Below are 22,860 nucleotides of genomic sequence, written 5' to 3'. Positions count from 1 at the left end.
CAGCTGTAGTTACCCCCTTTTCTGGTTATGATCAATTACCACCGCTGAGAGTAAGGGGTAGAGAAACCTCCACATGGAATATAACATAACATAAATGTACCCATAGAAACAAACAGCAATGTCCTTATATACTTCTCTTAAACTATCCCCCAAAGTCTCATGTAATTACAGTATATCAGCTTATATAGGGATAACATATAACTTTGAGACCTCAGCAAGTTTTAACCCAGTACATAGTAAGGAAAAATATTTGGGAGGGTTATATACAAGCAGCAATCGCTTAGTTGGGCACAATAGCTTATATAGAGATGTGAGAAAACATATAATATAATAATATAATCCTGCTAACAAGATGATACTTAATTATTGACATTACATTTCTCAACTCGCAGAATACTTTTTGCAGCCTATACATTAAACATATGTGTAATGCAGTAAATGCCCCAAACCACTCAAATAAAGTAAATGATTAAAGGGAAATCTGGATTATGGCCAAGTACATCATATGTCCTTTCGTAACGTTTTAGACCTAATGTAGTTACCATTCTTTTAAGGTAATAAACGTTTAGCCCTGCAATTAGTTTGATAAGAGTAAATTTCTGACAATAGGGGTAAATTCCAACAATTGCTACTTTGCGTACATTAAATAAACTAGGGAGTAAAACTGTGAAACACTAAGAAATAACAAAAGGAGCTTAAAGTGCACAACGAGTTCAACCCAGCTCATGATAGACAGTTCAGAAGTAGTCAAACACACCGCCATCACAAGCAAAGTCTCTCAGAAGTCCCCAGCATTTTAACCAATGCCTAACCTCTGCAGCTTGGCCGTGATACCTGACCGCTGCTGTCCGCGGGTGAGAAGGGCCGACCGTGCCTTACTGGGGTAGAGGCGGTATAGATCCATAAATCTCTGAGCCATAATATTGCGGGCTGCTGCACTCAAGCAAATCCAGATGAAACAGTCTGGCGATAAGAAGGCTTCCACTGATGTAAGGTATAAACCTCCTTGGGTTGCTGTAGCTGCAGGCGGTAGCATCTGCATGCGACTGTTAGGTGCAGTGAGAAGTGACTGGTGTCGTAGGAGGCTGAAGCTCTTTAACGTACCCGGCGAAAAGCCGGTAAGGGCAGTTCCATTCTCCGCCTCCACGACAGTATCCTCAGGAGGTGAGGGACGCCGGGGCCCCAAAGCGTCGCCACCCCCCGGCATGGCCATGCAGGTGGATATGTGGGTAGTATGAGCCAAAGACGTGTCATCTACCTGCCAGAGCGCCAGACTGGGTAAGCGCTCAAGTATGCTGCAGCACCCCTCGAGAAAAAGATGGATCTCCTCCATAATTTGTTCCGCTGTTGACATATCAGGGAATGGCAGTGGGTAACAGGAATGCAGTAGAGACAGGCCCAAGATGGCCGACTTCAGAGCCTCTGGCCAACAGATTACCTCAGAGAGTATAGAAAGTTTATCGCTTTGGCAGAGCTCACAGTAGTTAAATTAGATGTGCAGGTCACTAATATTAAGTGGTCTTCGTTGAGAAATAAATATTAGGGCTAGAACAGTCCTTGAAATTGATATATATAAGCAGTGTAGTTGGAGCTACTGAAGTGTGCGTCTGTCTTGCTGCTCTGCTGGCTCCGCCCCCTCAGTCTGTTTTTTGACCTGTCCAGTGGGATCTTCCATTAGGAGGGACAAAATCAGAGAATGAATGATAACAAACACACACATTAAACTGTATGATGTCAGATTTTCAGCCCCTCTTTTTTTTACAAAATTGGGTATTATTATGAAAAGACACAATGAATCACACAACACTACACCTACACACTCATTCACACGGAGCAATTATATTATGAGAGACAATTGTCGCTGTTTTTAAGGTTTGTCTTAGGAACTTTTTGGTAAATTGATCCTCCAACCATGTCTTTGAAGAAACAACACTAGTTGATTTGTATGAGATTCTGCAGAAAGACTGAGCTAGTACCAAGATATCGTCCAAATAAGGAAACACCGCAATACCCCGTTCTATGATTGCAGAGAGCAGGGCACCAAGAACCTTTGAAAAGATTCTTGGAGCTGTCGCTAGACCAAATGGAAGAGCGACAAATTGGTAATGCTTGTCTAGAAAAGAGAATCTCAGAAACTGATAGTGGTCTGGATGAATCAGAAAATATGAAGATATGCATCCTGTAAGTCTATCGTGGACATATAATGCCCTTGCTGAACAAAAGGCAGAATAGTCCTTAAAGTCACCATTTTGAAAGTTGGCACTCTTACAAAACAATTCAAAATTTTCAGATCCAGAACTGGCCTGAATTAATTTTCTTTCTTTGGGACAATGAATAGATTTGAATAAAATCCCAGACCATGTTCCTGAAACGGAACTGGTATGATTACCCCTGAAAGCTCCAGGTCTGAAACATACTTCAGAAAAGCCTGAGCCTTTACTGGATTGTCTGGGATGTGTGAGAGAAAAAATCTTCTCACAGGTGGTCTTACTCTGAATCCTATTCGGTACCCTTGAGAGACAATACTCTGAAATCCATTGATTTTGGACAGAATCTGCCCAAAAGTTTTGGAAGAATCTTAATCTGCCCCCTACCAGCTGAGCTGGAATGAGGGCCGCACCTTCATGCAGACTTGGGGGCTGGCTTTGGTTTCTTAAATGGTTTGGATTTACTCCAACTTGAAGAAGGTTTCCAATTGGAACCAGATTCTTTCGGGGAAGGATTGTTCCTTATTTTGTCGAAAGGAACGAAAACGGTTAGAATCTTTAGATTTACCCTTAGGTCTTTTATCCTGAGGCAAAAAACTCCCTTCCCCCCAGTGACAGTTGAAATAATTGAATCCAACTGAAAACCAAATAAATTATTACCTTGGAAAGAAAGAGATAGTAATCTAGACTATGATGACTATGATACCATGTCAGCATTCCAATATTTGAGCCACAAAGCTCTTCTAGCTAAAATAGCTAAAGACATAGATTTAACATCAATTTTGATGATATAAAAAATGGCATCACAGATAAAATGATTAGCATGTTGAAGCAAGCGAACAATGCTAGACAAATCAGGATCCATTTCCAGTTGCGCTAAACTTTCCAACCAAAAAGTTGATGCAGCTGCAACATCAGCCATAGAAATGGCAGGCCTGAGAAGATAGCCAGAATATAAATTAGCTTTCCTTAGATAAGATTCAAGTTTCCTATCTAAAGGATCCTTAAAGGAAGTACTATCTTCCATAGGAATAGTAGTACATTTGGCAAGAGTAGAAATAGCCCCATCAACTTTGGGGATCTTTTCCCAAAACTCCAAACTAACTGCTAGCAAAGGATACAATTTTTTAAACCTTGAAGATGGGATAAAAGAAGTACCAGGCCTATTCCATTCCTTAGAAATTATTGGAACTGGAAAAACCTCTGGAGTAACCACAGGAGGTTTATAAACAGAATTTAAACGTTTACTAGTTTTAGTATCAAGAGGACTAGTTTCCTCAATATCCAATGTAATCAACACATCTTTTAACAGGGAACAAATATACTCCATTTTAAATAAATAAGTAGATTTGTCAGTGTCAATATCTAAGGAAGGATCTTCTGAATCAGATAGATCCTCATCAGATGAGGATAATTCAGTATGTTGTCAGTCATTTGAAATTTCATCAACTTTATGAGAAGTTTTAAAAGATCTTTTACGTTTATTAGAAGGCGGAATAGCAGACAAAGCCTTCTAATCGCATCAGCAATAAAATATTTTATATTCACAGGGATATCATGTACATTAGATGTTGAAGGAACAACAGGCATTGCACTATTACTGATGGATACATTCTCTGCAGGTAAAAGCTTATCATGAAAACTATTACTCACCACAGCTGGAGATATAACCTCCACAAATTTACAACAGATACACTTAGCTTTGGTAGAACTGTTATCAGGCAGCAGGGTTCCAACAGTGGTTTCTGATTCAGGATCAGATTGAGACATCTTGCAAATGTAAGAGAAAAAACAACATATAAAGCAAAATTATCAATTTCCTTATATGGCAGTTTCAGGAATGGGAAAAAATGCAAACAGCATAGCCCTCTGACATAGAAAAAGGCAAGAGGCATATAGAAATGGGGTTTTAAATAATGAAATTATTTGGCGGCAAGTATTACGCACAACGCAAAATTAAATTTTTTGGCGCTAACAAAACCTTGCGTAAGGAAACTCGGCGTCAACTAAGATGCTGGAAATTACGAATTTGCGTCACTGGACGAACCTTCGCGCCAAAAAAATTCTCGCGCCAAAAATTACGCAATAAACATTGGCATTTTGCGACCTCGTGAGCCTAATTTTGCCCACGAAAATTTAATGAAAAAGCAGTAAATTTGAAAAAAGACTATACCCCAGGTAAGAAAAATATTTTCCTAAATATGAAACTGCAAAAGGAAATATACATAAACCTGACTCATGGCAAATATAAGTACAATACATATATTTAGAACTTTATATTAATGCATAAAGTGCCAAACCATAGCTGTGAGTGTCTTAAGTAATGAAAACATACTTACCGAAAGACACCCATCCACATAAAGCAGATAGCCAAACCAGTACTGAAACGGTTATCTGTAGAGGTAATGGAATATGAGAGTATGGATTAAGGTAACAACACAGCAGATATCTTCAGTCAGGACATTGAGGCCCATTTATCAAGCTCCGAATGGAGCTTGAGGGCCCGTATTACATTCACAGGGATATCATGTACATTAGATGTTGAAGGAACAACAGGCATTGCACTATTACTGATGGATACATTCTCTGCAGGTAAAAGCTTATCATGAAAACTATTACTCACCACAGCTGGAGATATAACCTAAACAAATTTACAACAGATACACTTAGCTTTGGTAGAACTGTTATCAGGCAGCAGGGTTCCAACAGTGGTTTCTGAGACAGGATCAGATTGAGACATCTTGCAAATGTAAGAGAAAAAACAACATATAAAGCAAAATTATCAATTTCCTTATATGGCAGTTTCAGGAATGGGAAAAAATGCAAACAGCATAGCCCTCTGACATAGAAAAAGGCAAGAGGCATATAGAAATGGGGTTTTAAATAATGAAATTATTTGGCGGCAAGTATTACGCACAACGCAAAATGAATTTTTTTGGCGCTAACAATAGCCGGAAATGACACACTTGCGTCATTGCAGACGCAACCTTGCGTAAGGAAACTCGGCATCAACTAAGATGCTGGAAATTACGAATTTGCGTCACCGGACGAACCTTCGTGCCAAAAAAATTCTCCCGCCAAAAATGACGCAATAAACGTTGGCATTTTGCGACCTCGTGAGCCTAATTTTGCCCACGAAAATTTAATGAAAAAGCAGTAAATTTGAAAAAAGACTATACCCCAGGTAAGAAAAATATTTTCCTAAATATGAAACTGCAAAAGGAAATATACATAAACCTGACTCATGACAAATATAAGTACAGGTAACCCTCAGTTTACGCCGGGGTTAGGTTCCAGAAGTAATGGTTGTAAATCGAAACCGTTGTAAATTGAAACCCAGTTTATAATGTAAGTCAATGGGAAGTGAGTGAGATAGGTTCCAAGCCCCTCTCAAAATTGTCATAAGTAATACCTAATACATTTTTTTTTAAAGCTTTGAAATAAAGACGTTAAATGCTAGACAGCATTATAAACCTAATAAAATAATCACACAACACAAAATATATAATTAAACTAAGTTAAATGAACAAAAACATTTGCTAAACAGCATTATACACCTAATAAAATAATCACACAATGCAGACTTCACTTGCATTTTTCTGCAAACAGTTCTTTCTATGCATTCCAATCTGGACTGAGTTATAGACAGGAAGATCTTATTCCTTTGAAATCTGCTCGACAGCTCAGGTCTGGTTAAACTGATTAATTTCAGCTTGCTTGGCTTTGCTGCAACACAAGCATACAGCTCCACCTACTGGCTATTTTAATAAATGCACTGCTCCTCAGTGCTTTTCAACAGCAGTCACATGACTGGAAAAAAAGGTTGTTATTCTGAAACGGTGTAAATTGAACCGTTGTAAAACGAGGGCCACCTGTACAATACATATATTTAGAACTTTATATTAATGCATAAAGTGCCAAACCATAGCTGTGAGTGTCTTAAGTAATGAAAACATACTTACCGAAAGACACCCATCCACATAAAGCAGATAGCCAAACCAGTACTGAAACGGTTATCTGTAGAGGTAATGGAATATGAGAGTATATCGTCGATCTCAAAAGGGAGGTAGGAGATGAATCTCTACGACCGATAACAGAGAACCTATGAAAAAGATTTCCCGTGAGGAAAACCATAAAATTCAATAGGTGATACTCCCTTCACATCCCTCTGACATTCACTGTACTCTGAGAGGAATCAAGCTTCAAAACGCTGAGAAGCGCATATCAACGGAGAAATCAAGCACAAACTTACTTCACCACCTCTATAGGAGGCAAAGTTTGTAAAACTGAATTGTGGGTGTGGTGAGGGGTGTATTTATAGGCATTTTGAGGTTTGGGAAACTTTGCCCCTCCTGGTAGGATTGTATATCCCATACGTCACTAGCTCCTGGACTCTTGCCAATTACAAGAAAGAAAAAACATTTCATGCAAAGCTCTGTAATCAAAGGAACAAGAATCCTTGTAAACACGATTGGGATAGTTTATTTTCTAAACAGTAGTGCTGCAAACCATAAAAACTGCAGATGAACTGCACATGAGTCCTTGCTATAAGCACAAGAAAAAAACACCCTTGACATCTATTGATAGAAGGGATGTGTTATGGGCAATTTCACACACACAGGTGAGCAGAAAGCTGTTAATGGCCCTTAGGTCTACTACAGGTTTTTTTTCCCGTCTTCTGTCAAAATTAGAAGTAAGTAGAAATCTAATAAATGCTGGAAGGCTGGTACCTCTATCCCTTCTCTCCTCTAAACTATACATATTTATATCATAGAGTCGTTCTTTGTACATTTTGTTTTTTAGACCATGTAACATTTTAGTAGCCCTCCTTTGTTTCTATTCAAAAATGAAATCTACTCATGCACATTTCAGTTTGGACTGTTATGTTCTACATTGTGACATGTGCCTGCGAGAAAAATGGGTTGAGCATGGGTTGAGAATTAGGGGCCCAAGGAAGAAATTTACTAATTTCCTATTTGGGGGTAGGGGATTAAGGCTCCATTTCCTAAATGAATGAATATAGACCCTTCAAATGGCAAGCTCTAAATGTTAACTTGCTGGAATCCCCATCCAAGTTTCTCCACCAAAGTGTTCTTCCCACTAAATTTGTTGTTCAAATTGCCTTAGTGATACACTTCAGAACCTCTGTAACAGCATTCATCCAAAAATACAGCACTCAAAAGAGAAAAGGCAAAAAATACATATCTAAATAATAGCCAATAACAGCAGTAAGAGCGCTAAGCGAGTGCAGTGCCATAAAGGTCTTACATACAGAAAGTAAACTGCCAGCTCTGTTTACTTAGAAGGCCAGGATCATAAAGAACTAGTCTTCCAGCTGTCACAAAAGTCACATGCAAAATGTCAGAGCCCACTGAAGCTTTCATGACCAGAGCCACAAAGGCTTGAAGGATTACATATCTCCAGAATAAACCACAAGGAAACTAATGAAGATAGGAAAGGTTCTCAGAACACAGGTGGACAGAACTAATAGAAGGGAGTAGCATAGGTGATGTTCTTATTCTGTAGATTTGGACAGTGTTTAATCCTTCAATTCTCCTTAAGGGGTCACACTGATAACTAGGAGTTAGGGAGAGTTAAGATATTACATCATCCCAAACACAATACCAACTGAGACCAATACAATACATATTTATAGCTCTAACCAGAACCCAATGTTTAACAATCCAATCACATATAAAGAGATATGGGTCTTACTTTTTAACCATTCATTAACCCCTCCATCATTGCTCTAAAACTGGTGATTAATTAGTTATGTAAGTGAGATTTTCACACCAAGCATGTAATAACTAGAAGATCAGGAGGCAACTCAATTTAAAAAAAAAAAAGAATATCCTCTTATGTTGGGAATAGAAGCAACTGCTTGTTTTTGGACACTAGAGGGTTCCTTCTGCTCCCTTGTGTCTATGCTCTGCAGACCTTTTCTTAACTCACTTCCTTCTTGTTCCTGTATTAGATACCAAAAGGTTCAGTCAGTGAGGCCTATTTATTAAAGGTCTGTCGGACCTGATCCAACAGTGCAGATCAGGTCCGACAGACCACGCTGAATGAGGAGAGCAATACGCTCTCCGTATTCAGCATTGCACCAGAAGCTCTTGTGAGCTGCTGGTGCAACGCCACCCCCTGCAGATTCGCGGCCAATCGACTGCCAGCAGGGGGTGTCAATCAACCCGATCGTACTCGATCGGGTTGAATTGTGGCGATCTCTGTCCGCCTCAGAGCAGGCGGACAGGTTATTCAGCAGCCGTCTTTATACCGCTGCTTCATAACTGCTGTTTCTGGCGAGCCAGCAGGCTCGCCAGAAACACGGGCCCTCAAGCTCCATTCGGAGCTTGATAAATGGGCCTCAATGTCCTGACTGAAGATATCTGCTGTATTGTTACCTTAATCCACAATAACCCATACTTACATCATGCAGTTTAACAGATGACTTGTTTAAAAGGAAGAATAAAGTAAGCCTGTTATCTTGAATAAATATACTAAGCTATGTGACTCTCATTGCTGCGTGTGTGTGGTAAGGATTAAACATTGTTCTGCTATATTTGGTCTTACCAGATTAAAGGGATAGTCCAGTCAAAATTAATCTTTCATGATTCGGATAGAGCATGCAATTTTAAGTAACTTTATAATTCACTCCTATTATCAAATTGTCTTTGTTCTCTTTATTTGAAAAAAGCAAGAATAAAAACTTAAGAGCCAGTCCATTTTTGGTTCAGCACCTGGTTAGCACTTGCTGTTTGGTGGCTACATTTAGACACCAATCAGCAATCGCTACCAAGGTGCTGAAACAAAAATGGTCCGGCTACTAAGTTTACATTCTTGCTTTTTCAAATAAGATATTAAGAAAACAAAGAAAAATTGATAATAGGAGTAAATGAGAAAGTTGCTTGAAATTGCATGCTCTATTTGAATCATGAAAGTTTAATTTTGACTAGACAATCCCTTTAAATATTCCAAAATTTTAATTGGCACCACAACTTATTTTTGATTGAGGTACATGTGCAGTTTCAGATGCATCTGACACTTAGTATTTTAACCTTTTGTCTACTTGTTATCACTCTGTCCAAGTGATAACCAGAGGGTTAGTTGACTTTTCCAATGACAAGTTACTTTAAAATGCATTGTGGCTAAAGTCTCTGTTACTGCATATCCTCATGATCAGGGTTAGTGGTTATTTGCCCTCTTTGGACACCCATGTTCTCCTATATTGTTTCAGTAGCAATATGAATAGGGCTAAAGCTCAGAGTAAAAGTTAGGGCTAACCCCTCATATATCAGGGAGGGATGTAACACATTCTAAAGTAATGAGTTCAAACAAGTGTGTGACATTTCCAACCCCTACAGCATTGTCTAGAAAATTGCAGTGCTGTGTTTATTCTGCTGTTTTTTTTAATTTTAGCATTCTAATAGTAAACTGGCATTAAAAATAAGGAAGGTAAATGGTACAGAAAGAGGACAGCCATAAGGAAAGAGAGAGTGCATCAGCAAGAGAAGGGATAAACATTAGGGAGAGACAAAATGGACTACAGAGGAGAGATAGCAATGGACACGTAAAGGCAGAGTTCATAGACAGTCACATTAGTGGGAAGGGAGAGACAAATAAAAGACTTAAGGGACAGTCGCAAAGAGAAAAAAGAAACAGTCATAAGGTTAAAGGAATTTACTGGGGAAGGATTATATATACCTGAATATGTATGCCTTGTCTGCTTCAAATGCACCCACAAGCAAATCTTTAATAAAAAAAAAAAAGTTGGATCAGAGAGAGGGATGAGATGAAAGCTTCAAATCAGGAGACAGGGAGAAAACAAAGGAAAGAAGGAAGAATGCAATGGAGCTGTTAATAAGATGGAAAAGAACAGCGAGACAGACCATAAAAGAGACAAGACAGAAGTAAAATGGAGAGTAATGCCTCTGTGTCTCTAACCTGGATAGCCATTGTCATCGATGTCCATTCCTCCTCTCAGAGCAAAGCCAAACCTGGAATTCGGGGGAAGGGTGGGCTCCAGGACCTGAGAGGGCTGGGCTGACAGGCCAGAATTCCCTCCCCTGTATATATACACACAGCCACTTCCAGTCTTGCCTCCAAATGGAGCCCCCACAGCAACATCTGGTGTTGAGAAGGAGAGACAATTTTTGACTGAAGAAACACCCAATTTACTCGATTTAAAGACCCCCTGAATCATTGGAAACCCCAAAATTGGCTATACCATGGTAAATATACTAGCTATTGAGAGAAACAGGCTTACTACAAACACATGTAAACCTACTATTGATTATAACCTACTGTAATATATTCAAAATATGCAACAATCAGTTATATTTGGTGTTAGTCTTCCCACCATTGAAGCCATCCTGGTCCAAATCCCCAAGAGATGCAATGGAGGACCCAAACTGTCCATACAACTTTGTTCCACTGAGGATCTGGGGTTCAGGGTGGAAACGGGTACGTCGTTTCTGCTTATAAATAAAGACTCGGCCAACCTCCTGCAGCTTTCCACCTGATCGGCGCTCTATAAAAAGAGGTGCTCCAACCAATACATCATCCATCCTACAAATGTATGCAAACTGAGTAAGTTGCAGATAACAACAAGTTACATACCATTTTTAAATAAATCTATGCATCAAGGGGACCATAAACCACTCTGAAAAGAACAGCAATAAGGATTTATGCAATTTTTCTATTCTAAGGTCAAATATGTTTATATTAGTCTGTTGAGGATTATGGTTAGTGAAGTGGTAAAGAGGAAAATGTTGCTATCTCTTGTTAAAATGTGGCTAGGACAGAGCTGGTCAATAACTGGTCATTTAAGCATGACTATCATTTTGCAAAGGTAAGTCATACATGCCTCCTATATACAACAATGCACTCACCTATCATTGTTTATGTCAGCAACAGCCACAGAGTAACCAAAATATGAGGCAACCTGTAGATTGTGATAAATACAAACAAAATAGATAATAATACATGAAAGTTAAAAATGGAGGATAATACCATTACCCAAATTTCCCCTCTACATAACCTTAGTGAAAAACAAGTTTAGAGTGAGTGCACCTGGTGAGTGTTAATGTTGGGAAAAATTGGTTAATATAACCACGCTCTAAACCCTACAAGTGTGACAGTTGTTCCTTCAAACAACTGTCGAAAAATGAAGCGCAATAACCAAGGTGAGGGGAGCTAAAGGTATAATATGTGGTGATTGTATGTTACTGTGTAACCTAAATAAAAGTTTATGCTTAAGCGTTATGGTTGAAAAAATAATATATTTATTTTAAAACACTTTAAAACATGTGCATAATAAAAGTATAGAGCTCTATTACTTTAAGACATATAAAACAATATACAATATACAATTTGTAATAACAATAATTGAAGATTGAAAATAGTTGCTAAAATATTGTACACTTATTTGCTTGCTTAAATATTGTACACTTTTTGCTTGCTTCTGTTGTCTATACGGTCTCTTTTGAGGCTTTAAAAGTTTAGTATTAATGTTCTTCTAGTACTCACGATTTTGTCTTGGGTGTAAAAGGCTTTTTAGCTTTATGGGGTTATAAAAAACCGTTGTGGAGGCAATATACGTTTGGAGTAAATACAGCCTTGAAGTTGACAATCTTGCTTTTTGTAGCTTTGGAGATTATTATGAACAAGCTGTTGATTTGTTTCTATTTCCTTTGTTAGGCTGATACAATGTATATCTCAAATTTGTTGTGCTAGAGAAAAATCTTAGCCGTTTGAACGCTGTTAAGGTGTTTTAATTTAAATTGAATTATCCGTTGGTCTCTGAGACTGTATACCCTATTTTGTGCTAGTATGCTATTCAGGGTTTGCAGGAGTCTCTAAGAGGCTTGTAGCGTTTGAAAATTCCTCAATCTTTAACAGGAGTTTGTTTGCGAAATTACCGTTGGTCTCTGAGACTGTTTACCCTTAAGATTTTGCTTGAGGTTGTTCAGGGTTTGCAGGAGTCTCTAAGAGGCAGTTCTGACTGTTGTCCGGTGGTTTTCTTCTTTTGCGCTTATTATTTCAAGTGCTAGATAGAGCTGAATCCGTTGAAGGGAAGATAGTTCTTGTCCCACAGTGTGGGCATAGACTGTCAAAGAGGGTGCACACTCAGGTGGGCAGATCTACGCGTTTCGGCGGGTGCCTTTATCAAGATGCCTCTGAGAGTGTTCGCGGTCCTTTTTAAAAAGGGGTAGGTAGCTCCTGATTGGTTAATTACAAATTCTTAGTTGACCAATATTTATGCAGATATTTGAGCAAAGTGTTCGGTTCCAATTTTAAGCTGTAGTACAGATTTGTGGAATGATATAATAATAACGTCTGCTAGAATGAAACTTTTAACATATAAAGCTATTCATAATTTCCTAAACTTAGTTGATCTGAATATGTGTTTAGTTTGTGTGTGCGCCCTCTAAATGATATAAATATACAGTATAATTTTGTGAATAAGTGAAGATAAACTCAATATAATAGTGAGTTGGAAAGAAGGGGGTGTTTTTGTTTTGGGACATATGTGATAACTTAGAATTTTTGTGTCCGCATGAAAAATGCTTTAATTATTTTGCTGTTTTGTTGCTGAATGTTGTGTAAAATTTGCGACAAATTTGGTATATTCCTCTGTCAGTATATGTGGATATAGAAATGTTTAAATCCATAAGTTTTAGATCAGAAAGTTTAAATCAAACTCCATATTTAATCCATGTGGATATAAAGTTTTAAAGGAGTAAATATATTCCGCTTCTTTTCTAAGTAGGAGGTTTTCTAGATTTCCCCCTCTGGGATTAAGGAAAACTTTTTTGACTCCCCAATATTTCAGGTGGTGAATATTGCCATTATGATATTCAGTAAAATGTTTGTATAGGTTGGTGCTAGTTGATTTATGTTCGATATGGTGAAGGTGTTCTCTTATGCGGTCTCTGAGCATGCGGCTAGTTTGGCCAAAGTATTGGTAACCACATAAACATTGTAAACAATAAATTACATTCTTATCTGAACATCGTATGATTTCAAGTTTTAAAGAAAATATTCTAGCAACAAAATCATCTAAATATAACAGAGATCTGGAAGACTACTCTGAAACTCTAGATACTGATATTCCAATAGAAATAGATTCCACATACGAGAATACAGTTGAAATAGTCGCCTCTCCAATTCCAAAAACTTTAGACAAATCATATTTATTTGGGAAATCTAACCATACAAATAAACCCCCACAATCGAATCACACGACATTTAGGAATCAAATTCCATCAGACACACGAAATATAGAAGGATCTATTAAACAACATAACTATCATAGAAGACAATACACTAACTACCCCGATGACCAATACCACACAAAAACACAAACAGAAGAAAAATTTATAAGTCAAAATAGATATGACACAAGAACACCCAAAAATTCTTTTTCAAACCAATATTCACATAACAATTATGATCTGCCGAACAACGATTCAAACACAGATTGGGGTTATACCCCTAGGAGAAATTACTCATATAGAGAATACCAACACAATCCAAACCACAACAGAAATAACTATAATCAAAGAAATAATTATGAACATAGATGGGATAACAGAGAATGGAATTACAAACCAGATAACCAATATCCTTATAGACACAATTATGACCAATCTGATCACTACACATACAAGAATAAGAATAAAAACTCTTATTACACTAACTACAAAAGAAATCACTTTGACTCCAACTCAGATTGGAGAATCCAAACAAGAAATAGATATCAACCATTAGAACAAGACATAAGGTCTCCCGCACCTCATAATGCAGAACAACAGAAAGTTTTTTTAGAACAGGCCCCTTTAGGGGAAGGAACATCAAAAACCAACACACACCGCATCCTCCCAAAAAGAATCGTAAGAAACAAACGAGGATTAGAGGTAGGAGAAACGGAAGAAAATCTAGACAAAATCCCGAAAAGACAGAAATAAAACATACAGGAATATTCAACATAAGTAAATACCAATTGAATCCTCTTCAAAAAACAGTTCTAAGTAAAGGCCTATCATTTGCCCCATCATGCAAATTAAATAAATTCGAAACCCTCATAAACATAAACCAATACATACGTAAACTCACCTTAAAAAGATATTTCATAAAGAACCCTCTTGAGAACAAAACCCTCAAAGAAAATGAACAAAAATTTAAACACACTAATCTAAAAGCCCCCTCAACGTTCTATCCCACAAATGAAAAAAGCGAAGACATTAAACTCTTTGAGAAAATGGTCAAACAAGATATAGACAAACTAGATCAAAACAAATTCATAGAGTAGAATATGACTCAAAAGGAACTAAAAATAATAAAAGATCTAAAAAATAATAACGAAATCACCATCAAGCAAGCAGACAAGGGCGGAGGAATAGTCCTTATGGACACATCTTTTTATTTAGAGGAATCGTACAGACTTCTAAATGACCAGACAACATATAAAAAATTAAGATCTAATCCCTTAAAAAACCAAACAAAAAAACTACAAGATCTTCTCATAAAAGCATTTAACTCAGGAGTACTTACAAAAAATGAATTTGATTTTCTAAACACTGTAAACCCCATTTCACCTACTTTTTACATACTTCCCAAAATCCATAAAAACTTAACTAAACCCCCTGGACGACCTATCATTTCAGGCATAGGATCCCTCACATCAAATCTTTCGCAATATGTCGATTTCTTCTTACAGTCATACGTTTCCCAGTTACCCTCCTATCTAAAAGACTCGACTCAACTACTCAACACCCTAAAAGATATATCTTGGGAAGAAAACTTCCTTTTAGTAACATGTGATGTAAATTCCCTATACACAAACATAGATCACCAAAAAGGGCTTAAAGCTATAAAATTCTTCTTAGATAAGGATCCAAATTTAAATAAAGAACAAAATAAATTCCTAATTGATTGTATCCATTTTATATTATATAACAACTCTTTTTTATTTAATGAAGAGATTTTTCTACAACACAAGGGGACTGCTATGGGCACAAGGTTCGCCCCCAGTTATGCTAATCTATTCATGGGTTATTTTGAACATAATTACATAAATTCTAGCCCATGGGGGGCGAACCTTGTGCTATATTACCGCTATATAGATGACCTATTTATAATTTGGAAAGGCGAACCTGAACTTCTAGAATTATTTCTAGAAGACTTAAATAACAACACACTAGGCCTCAATTTCACTCATGAATTTAGCACAAACTTAATTCACTATTTGGACTTAGAAATAGAAATTAAAAATATGATGATTACAACCAAAACCTTTTTTAAAAAAACAGACGCCAATAACTACATACACAATAAAAGCTGCCACCTAAATAAATGGAAAACAAATATCCCCAAAAATCAATTCACCAGAATCAGGAAAAATTGTTCAGATATTAATCAATACTCCACCCAATCAGAAACTCTAAAACAAAGATTCATTGAAAAAAGATATAACATCCACACTTTGGAGAAAACACAATTAGAGGTAAAAGAAATGGATAGGAACTTGATACTCGCACCAAAACAAAAATCAGCACCTAACCAAAACAAAAACGATCCCTTATTTATTCCTTTTATAACGCAATACAACTCACAACATCATGAAATCAAAAAGATTTTAAACAAACACTGGCATTATATAAAACATGACCAAATTTTGGGACATAGATTGAAAAATAACCCCGACATCATTTTTAAAAAAGCAAAAAATCTAAAAAACATACTATCACCAAGTGAATTCAAAAATAAGGAAATACCCAACCCTAATACATTCGATCTTAACAAAGAAAAAGTTGAAGGCTTCTTTCCATGTATATCATGTAAATCATGCAAACATAGCAGCAAAATTAAAACCCTGAAATCTAATAATAACAACTAATATATCAACATCAAGGAAATCATACGATGTTCAGATAAGAATGTAATTTATTGTTTACAATGTTTATGTGGTTACCAATACTTTGGCCAAACTAGCCGCATGCTCAGAGACCGCATAAGAGAACACCTTCACCATATCGAACATAAATCAACTAGCACCAACCTATACAAACATTTTACTGAATATCATAATGGCAATATTCACCACCTGAAATATTGGGGAGTCAAAAAAGTTTTCCTTAATCCCAGAGGGGGAAATCTAGAAAACCTCCTACTTAGAAAAGAAGCGGAATATATTTACTCCTTTAAAACTTTATATCCACATGGATTAAATATGGAGTTTGATTTAAACTTTCTGATCTAAAACTTATGGATTTAAACATTTCTATATCCACATATACTCACAGAGGAATATACCAAATTTGTCGCAAATTTTACACAACATTCAGCAACAAAACAGCAAAATAATTAAAGCATTTTTCATGCGGACACAAAAATTCTAAGTTATCACATATGTCCCAAAACAAAAACACCCCCTTCTTTCCAACTCACTATTATATTGAGTTTATCTTCACTTATTCACAAAATTATACTGTATATTTATATCATTTAGAGGGCGCACACACAAACTAAACACATATTCAGATCAACTAAGTTTAGGAAATTATGAATAGCTTTATATGTTAAAAGTTTCATTCTAGCAGACGTTATTATTATATCATTCCACAAATCTGTACTACAGCTTAAAATTGGAACCGAACACTTTGCTCAAATATCTGCATAAATATTGGTCAACTAAGAATTTGTAATTAACCAATCAGGAGCTACCTACCCCTTTTTAAAAAGGACCGCGAACACTCTCAGAGGCATCTTGATAAAGGCACCCGCCGAAACGCGTAGATCTGCCCACCTGAGTGTGCACCCTCTTTGACAGTCTATGCCCACACTGTGGGACAAGAACTATCTTCCCTTCAACGAATTCAGCTCTATCTAGCGCTTGAAATAATAAGCGCAAAAGAAGAAAACCACCGGACAACAGTCAGAACTGCCTCTTAGAGACTCCTGCAAACCCTGAACAACCTCAAGCAAAATCTTAAGGGTAAACAGTCTCAGAGACCAACGGTAATTTCGCAAACAAACTCCTGTTAAAGATTGAGGAATTTTCAAACGCTACAAGCCTCTTAGAGACTCCTGCAAACCCTGAATAGCATACTAGCACAAAATAGGGTATACAGTCTCAGAGACCAACGGATAATTCAATTTAAATTAAAACACCTTAACAGCGTTCAAACGGCTAAGATTTTTCTCTAGCACAACAAATTTGAGATATACATTGTATCAGCCTAACAAAGGAAATAGAAACAAATCAACAGCTTGTTCATAATAATCTCCAAAGCTACAAAAAGCAAGATTGTCAACTTCAAGGCTGTATTTACTCCAAACGTATATTGCCTCCACAACGGTTTTTTATAACCCCATAAAGCTAAAAAGCCTTTTACACCCAAGACAAAATCGTGAGTACTAGAAGAACATTAATACTAAACTTTTAAAGCCTCAAAAGAGACCGTATAGACAACAGAAGCAAGCAAAAAGTGTACAATATTTAAGCAAGCAAATAAGTGTACAATATTTTAGCAACTATTTTCAATCTTCAATTATTGTTATTACAAATTGTATATTGTATATTGTTTTATATGTCTTAAAGTAATAGAGCTCTATACTTTTATTATGCACATGTTTTAAAGTGTTTTAAAATAAATATATTATTTTTTCAACCATAACGCTTAAGCATAAACTTTTATTTAGGTTACACAGTAACATACAATCACCACATATTATACCTTTAGCTCCCCTCACCTTGGTTATTGCCCCTCTACATAACCTTCCCATGTAGAAAAGAAGCAGAATATATTTATTCCTTTAAAACTCTCCATCCTGATGGACTATATATGGAGTTGGACCTTAACTTCCTTATCTAAACACTCATATTATATTACTGGAATAACATAATATATTCTTTCCCAATTTAATTCCCTATAGAATAGAAGAAATAAATGATTAAATAAAAATCAAATTAATAAACCCTTTAAACATATCGCTTTAAATCCCCAAATTCCACCTCCAAATTCATAATAATTCCAAAGCTATTCCTTGTAGAAAATTTCAAGATTAAGGACCAAACCAGATAAATTATTTATATTTTTATTTTCATTTTTACTTTTATTATTATTTTTTATTTTTAATCTTATTTGTAATCTTAATTCATATTTTCAACATTATAATTTTCTTATATACATTATAAATATTCAATTCCCAGAATCTATATATATATATATATATATATATATATATATATATATATATATATATATACACACATATATATAATTTTTTAGCTCATCACAACCACGCACATATCAAAAGATTTAGCACTACACACTACAAATACTTAGACTATATAAATAATAATGTAGACTAGGAAAGAAAAACTTCTATTTTAAAAGAATCCGTAAGCTACATATAAACCATCTTGTAGGATATATATATTAATAGATTGTTTTGGAAACAATATTAATTATAACCATAAGACTGAAAGAAAATAATGTTCTTCTCTGTATGTACATATTAGATCATATAAGGGTATATTTTACTGCCTTAAATATAACTTATAATTTGTATTAGCACTTCAGAATGAGCTACAAAGTGAATTCATATATCTATCCATTTAAGAATTATCCGGTACAATTCATGTACTAGTAAATAACCACTGCTCTATTCTTGGTTTATTTTACTTCACATAATACGAAAGAGAGAATCCTCTATATAGAGATCCGTATTTGTTGTATATATTGGATAAACATTAGATTTAAATATTTGTTATATTATACGTAGTGTTGAAAAATCATGAATAACTGTAATCAATTACAACTTGAGTAACCATTGGATTGGTTAATTCAGATTCAAAATCTACCAATGAGGACACTACTTCACCTTTATAAGTAAATCACCTGCACACCTTGGGCATCTTGATAAAGGCTATGGCCGAAACGCGTAGATTTGCCCACAGGACACCCAGAATCAAAAGTGATTAATATTAAAATTTCACTCCTACATCAGATACAAGCGATCTATGCCGGTCACCAAAAGACTGCAAAATCAAAGGATCAGGCTATCGCTATCTACAACCCTCTTGCCGCACAGACTGTTGAAAGTTTCTTCCTTGAATCTGAAACTCCTGCAAACCTTACGAAGGTAAACAGTTTCAGCACCTTTAAGATACTATTATCCCTACCCAGGGCATAGAAAATCCAAGAGCACCTATAGCTGGGAGAAATCCAGCAAAGCAATACACCTGTAACATCAACATTTGCAATATCTAACATGGGAAATTGAGACTCCGGCAAACCTTACGAAGGTATACAGTATCATTTCCCAGAAGAGTTTTTTGCTATCATCGCAGTGTTTTCTAAACACACAAGGCGCAAAGAACCCCAGCACATCAACCTCCTCTTGTTAAATTTTGCCCAAAAGGATTTCATCACAATATTGCTATTACTAATAGCGGCATCTCATTAAAATTTACTTTCAAAATTTGCTCCAGTGTAAAGGTTGAACACTAACAACCAATCGGATCCCTGACATCACGTCATCTGTCAGCTGACCAAGAAACATACGGACTGTTTGTCCGCCTCTCTTCATACACAGATCCAAGCGTGAGTAAGAAACAGCGATCAGCTACTTTTTAGTTACATATTGTTCAAGTGGAAAACGGTTACAATAACATTATCTCCTAAAAAACAGAGCATTACTCTGATAAGAATTTTTGACGATAACATCAGTCAAAATAACTGTCATATTAACATTGTAACACCACGATTTTGAGAGATTTTTATATAATAGGTGGCTATTGTTAATTTTTCATGCAGATATTATCAAGCACATTTTAAAAATCTTTATTTTTAATTCTTTTTCACTGCAGTTTTTTTTATATTATTGGGTATAAGAGCTCTATACCAACAATATTATATTCTACTCTACATTCTGTATAACATTGTTTGTATTAGTAATAAATGTATTATATATTTATTTAATCTAGACTACCTTGTTCTAATTACTCTTTCTTGTTGTACTCTTTATATTTTCACGAGTTGTAATCTTAGCACTTTGAACTTAATTCAAGTTTAATTATTTCTATTTTTGTCTCACCCAATCACGATATTGACCTAATCCTTGCACATAGATGATATTTCAATCCATAAAGTTTATATATACACAATTAGCTCCCCTTATCTGTACTTCTACCAATAACCTTCCCAGCACCCAAGGGTTACCCCTAAACAACATATGAGTACAATGCCACCCAAACTCAAAAGAACAGCCACACAAATTAAGACCTGAAAAAATAATATTAATCAAACAGTGAAAAGCAGAATGAGACAGAACGATTAGAGAGTCATGATCCCTAGAATGCATAAAATGTATGACATAGTTGTGGCTTGTGGTTAGTGTTGATTGTAAGTCTGGACTATGGAGGATATTGAGATTCTAGTTAGAAGAATTCATATTGGTTGACAAACCATATAAGCTTAAAGAGATAGGAAAGTCAAAATTAAACTTGCATGATACTGATAGAGCATGTAAATTTAAGACACTTAAATTCACTTCTATTTTCAAATGTTCTTTTGTTCTCTTGGTATCACTTGTTGAAAAATTATATGCACATATCCTGCTGCTGATTGGTGATTGGCTAACTAGTTATGTTCAGCTAGCTGCCAGTAGTGCAATGTTATTCCTTCATTAAAGCATAACAAGATAATGAAGCTAAATTGATAATAGAAGTAAATTATAAAGTTGTATAAAATGTTCTATCCAAATCACGAAAGAAAATATTGGTGTTTCCTGTTCCTTTAAATAATAGGATTCTATAAATAGATAGGATAGAGTTTGACAGGATATGTGCAGTGTGAAAATTCCCCCGAAGAGTGTGAGGTGGTGAGAGAACAAAGGAGGAGAATTATTATTGAAGCCAGCTAGGGGTGTATGTAGCCTAATATGGTTGTTGGGGCTGAAGGTTTGAATCTACTGGCAGCAGAGGATGAACTGTGAGTGAAGTGGAAAAACATAATTTATGTAAGAACTTACCTGATAAATTCATTTCTTTCATATTAGCAAGAGTCCATGAGCTAGTGACGTATGGGATATACATTCCTACCAGGAGGGGCAAAGTTTCCCAAACCTCAAAATGCCTATAAATACACCCCTCACCACACCCACAAATCAGTTTAACGAATAGCCAAGAAGTGGGGTGATAAGAAAAAAGTGCGAAAGCATAAAAAATAAGGAATTGGAATAATTGTGCTTTATACAAAAAAATCATAACCACCACAAAAAGGGCGGGCCTCATGGACTCTTGCTAATATGAAATAAATGAATTTATCAGGTAAGTTCTTACATAAATTATGTTCTCTTTCATTTAATTAGCAAGAGTCCATGAGCTAGTGACGTATGGGAAAATGAATACCCAAGATGTGGATCTTCCACGCAAGAGTCACTAGAGAGGGAGGGATAAAATAAAGACAGCCAATTCCGCTGAAAAATAATCCACACCCAAAACAAAGTTTAAATCTTATAATGAAAAAAACTGAAATTATAAGCAGAAGAATCAAACTGAAACAGCTGCCTGAAGTACTTTTCTACCAAAAACTGCTTCAGAAGAAGAAAACACATCAAAATGGTAGAATTTAGTAAAAGTATGCAAAGAAGACCAAGTTGCTGCTTTGCAAATCTGATCAACCGAAGCTTCATTCTTAAATGCCCAGGAAGTAGAGACTGACCTAGTCGAATGAGCTGTAATCCTTTGAGGCGGAGTTCTATCCGACTCAACATAAGCATGATGAATCAAAGACTTTAACCAAGACGCCAAAGAAATGGCAGAGGCCTTCTGACCTTTCCTAGAACCAGAAAAGATAACAAATAGACTAGAAGTCTTTCGGAAATCTTTAGTAGCTTCAACATAATATTTCAAAGCTCTAACTACATCCAAAGAATGCAACGATCTTTCCTTAGAGTTCTTAGGATTAGGACACAATGAAGGAACCACAATTTCTCTACTAATGTTGTTAGAATTCACAACCTTAGGTAAAAATTTAAATGAAGTTCGCAACACCGCCTTATCCTGATAAATAATCAGAAAAGGAGACTCACAAGAACGAGCAGATAATTCAGAAACTCTTCTAGCAGAAGAGATGGCCAAAAGAAACAAAACTTTCCAAGAAAGTAATTTAATATCCAGCGAATGCATAGGTTCAAACGGAGGAGCTTGAAGAGCCCCCAGAACCAAATTCAAACTCCAAGGAGGAGAAATTGACTTAATAACAGGTTTTATACGAACCAAAGCCTGTACAAAACAAAGAATATCAGGAAGACTAGCAATCTTTCTGTGAAAAAGAACAGAAAGAGCAGAGATTTGTCCTTTCAAGGAACTTACAGACAAACCTTTATCCAAACCATCCTGAAGAAACTGTAAAATTCTAGGAATTCTAAAAGAATGCCAAGAAAAATGATGAGAAGAACACCAAGAAATATAAGTCTTCCAGACTCGATAATATATCTTCCTAGATACAGATTTACGAGCCTGTAACATAGTATTAATTACGGAGTCAGAGAAACCTCTATGACTGAGAATCAAGCGTTCAATCTCCATACCTTCAATTTTAAGGATTTGAGATCCTGATGGAAAAAGGGACCTTGCGATAGA

At 36.1% G+C, this 22,860-nt stretch overlaps 1 protein-coding gene across 1 annotated transcript in view; it reads right to left on the bottom strand.

Annotated features, from left to right (window-relative positions):
* The window catches only part of ITGA2B (integrin subunit alpha 2b), a 194,612-nt gene that overhangs the window by 90,127 nt on the left and 81,625 nt on the right, over positions 1 to 22,860 (bottom strand). The window contains exons 12-15 of the mRNA XM_053699977.1: positions 11,096 to 11,148; positions 10,564 to 10,772; positions 10,149 to 10,331; positions 9,909 to 9,954 (exon numbers count right to left, since the gene is read on the bottom strand). Coding sequence (XP_053555952.1) covers positions 9,909 to 9,954; positions 10,149 to 10,331; positions 10,564 to 10,772; positions 11,096 to 11,148 — 491 coding nt within the window. The remainder of the gene's footprint in view (positions 1 to 9,908; positions 9,955 to 10,148; positions 10,332 to 10,563; positions 10,773 to 11,095; positions 11,149 to 22,860) is intronic.

This window comes from Bombina bombina, chromosome 1, assembly GCF_027579735.1.
Source record: "Bombina bombina isolate aBomBom1 chromosome 1, aBomBom1.pri, whole genome shotgun sequence".
In the NCBI taxonomy this organism is placed as follows: domain Eukaryota; kingdom Metazoa; phylum Chordata; class Amphibia; order Anura; family Bombinatoridae; genus Bombina; species Bombina bombina.
Note: the sequence above shows the minus strand (reverse complement) of the source record. Positions and strands in the feature narration are given on the sequence as shown.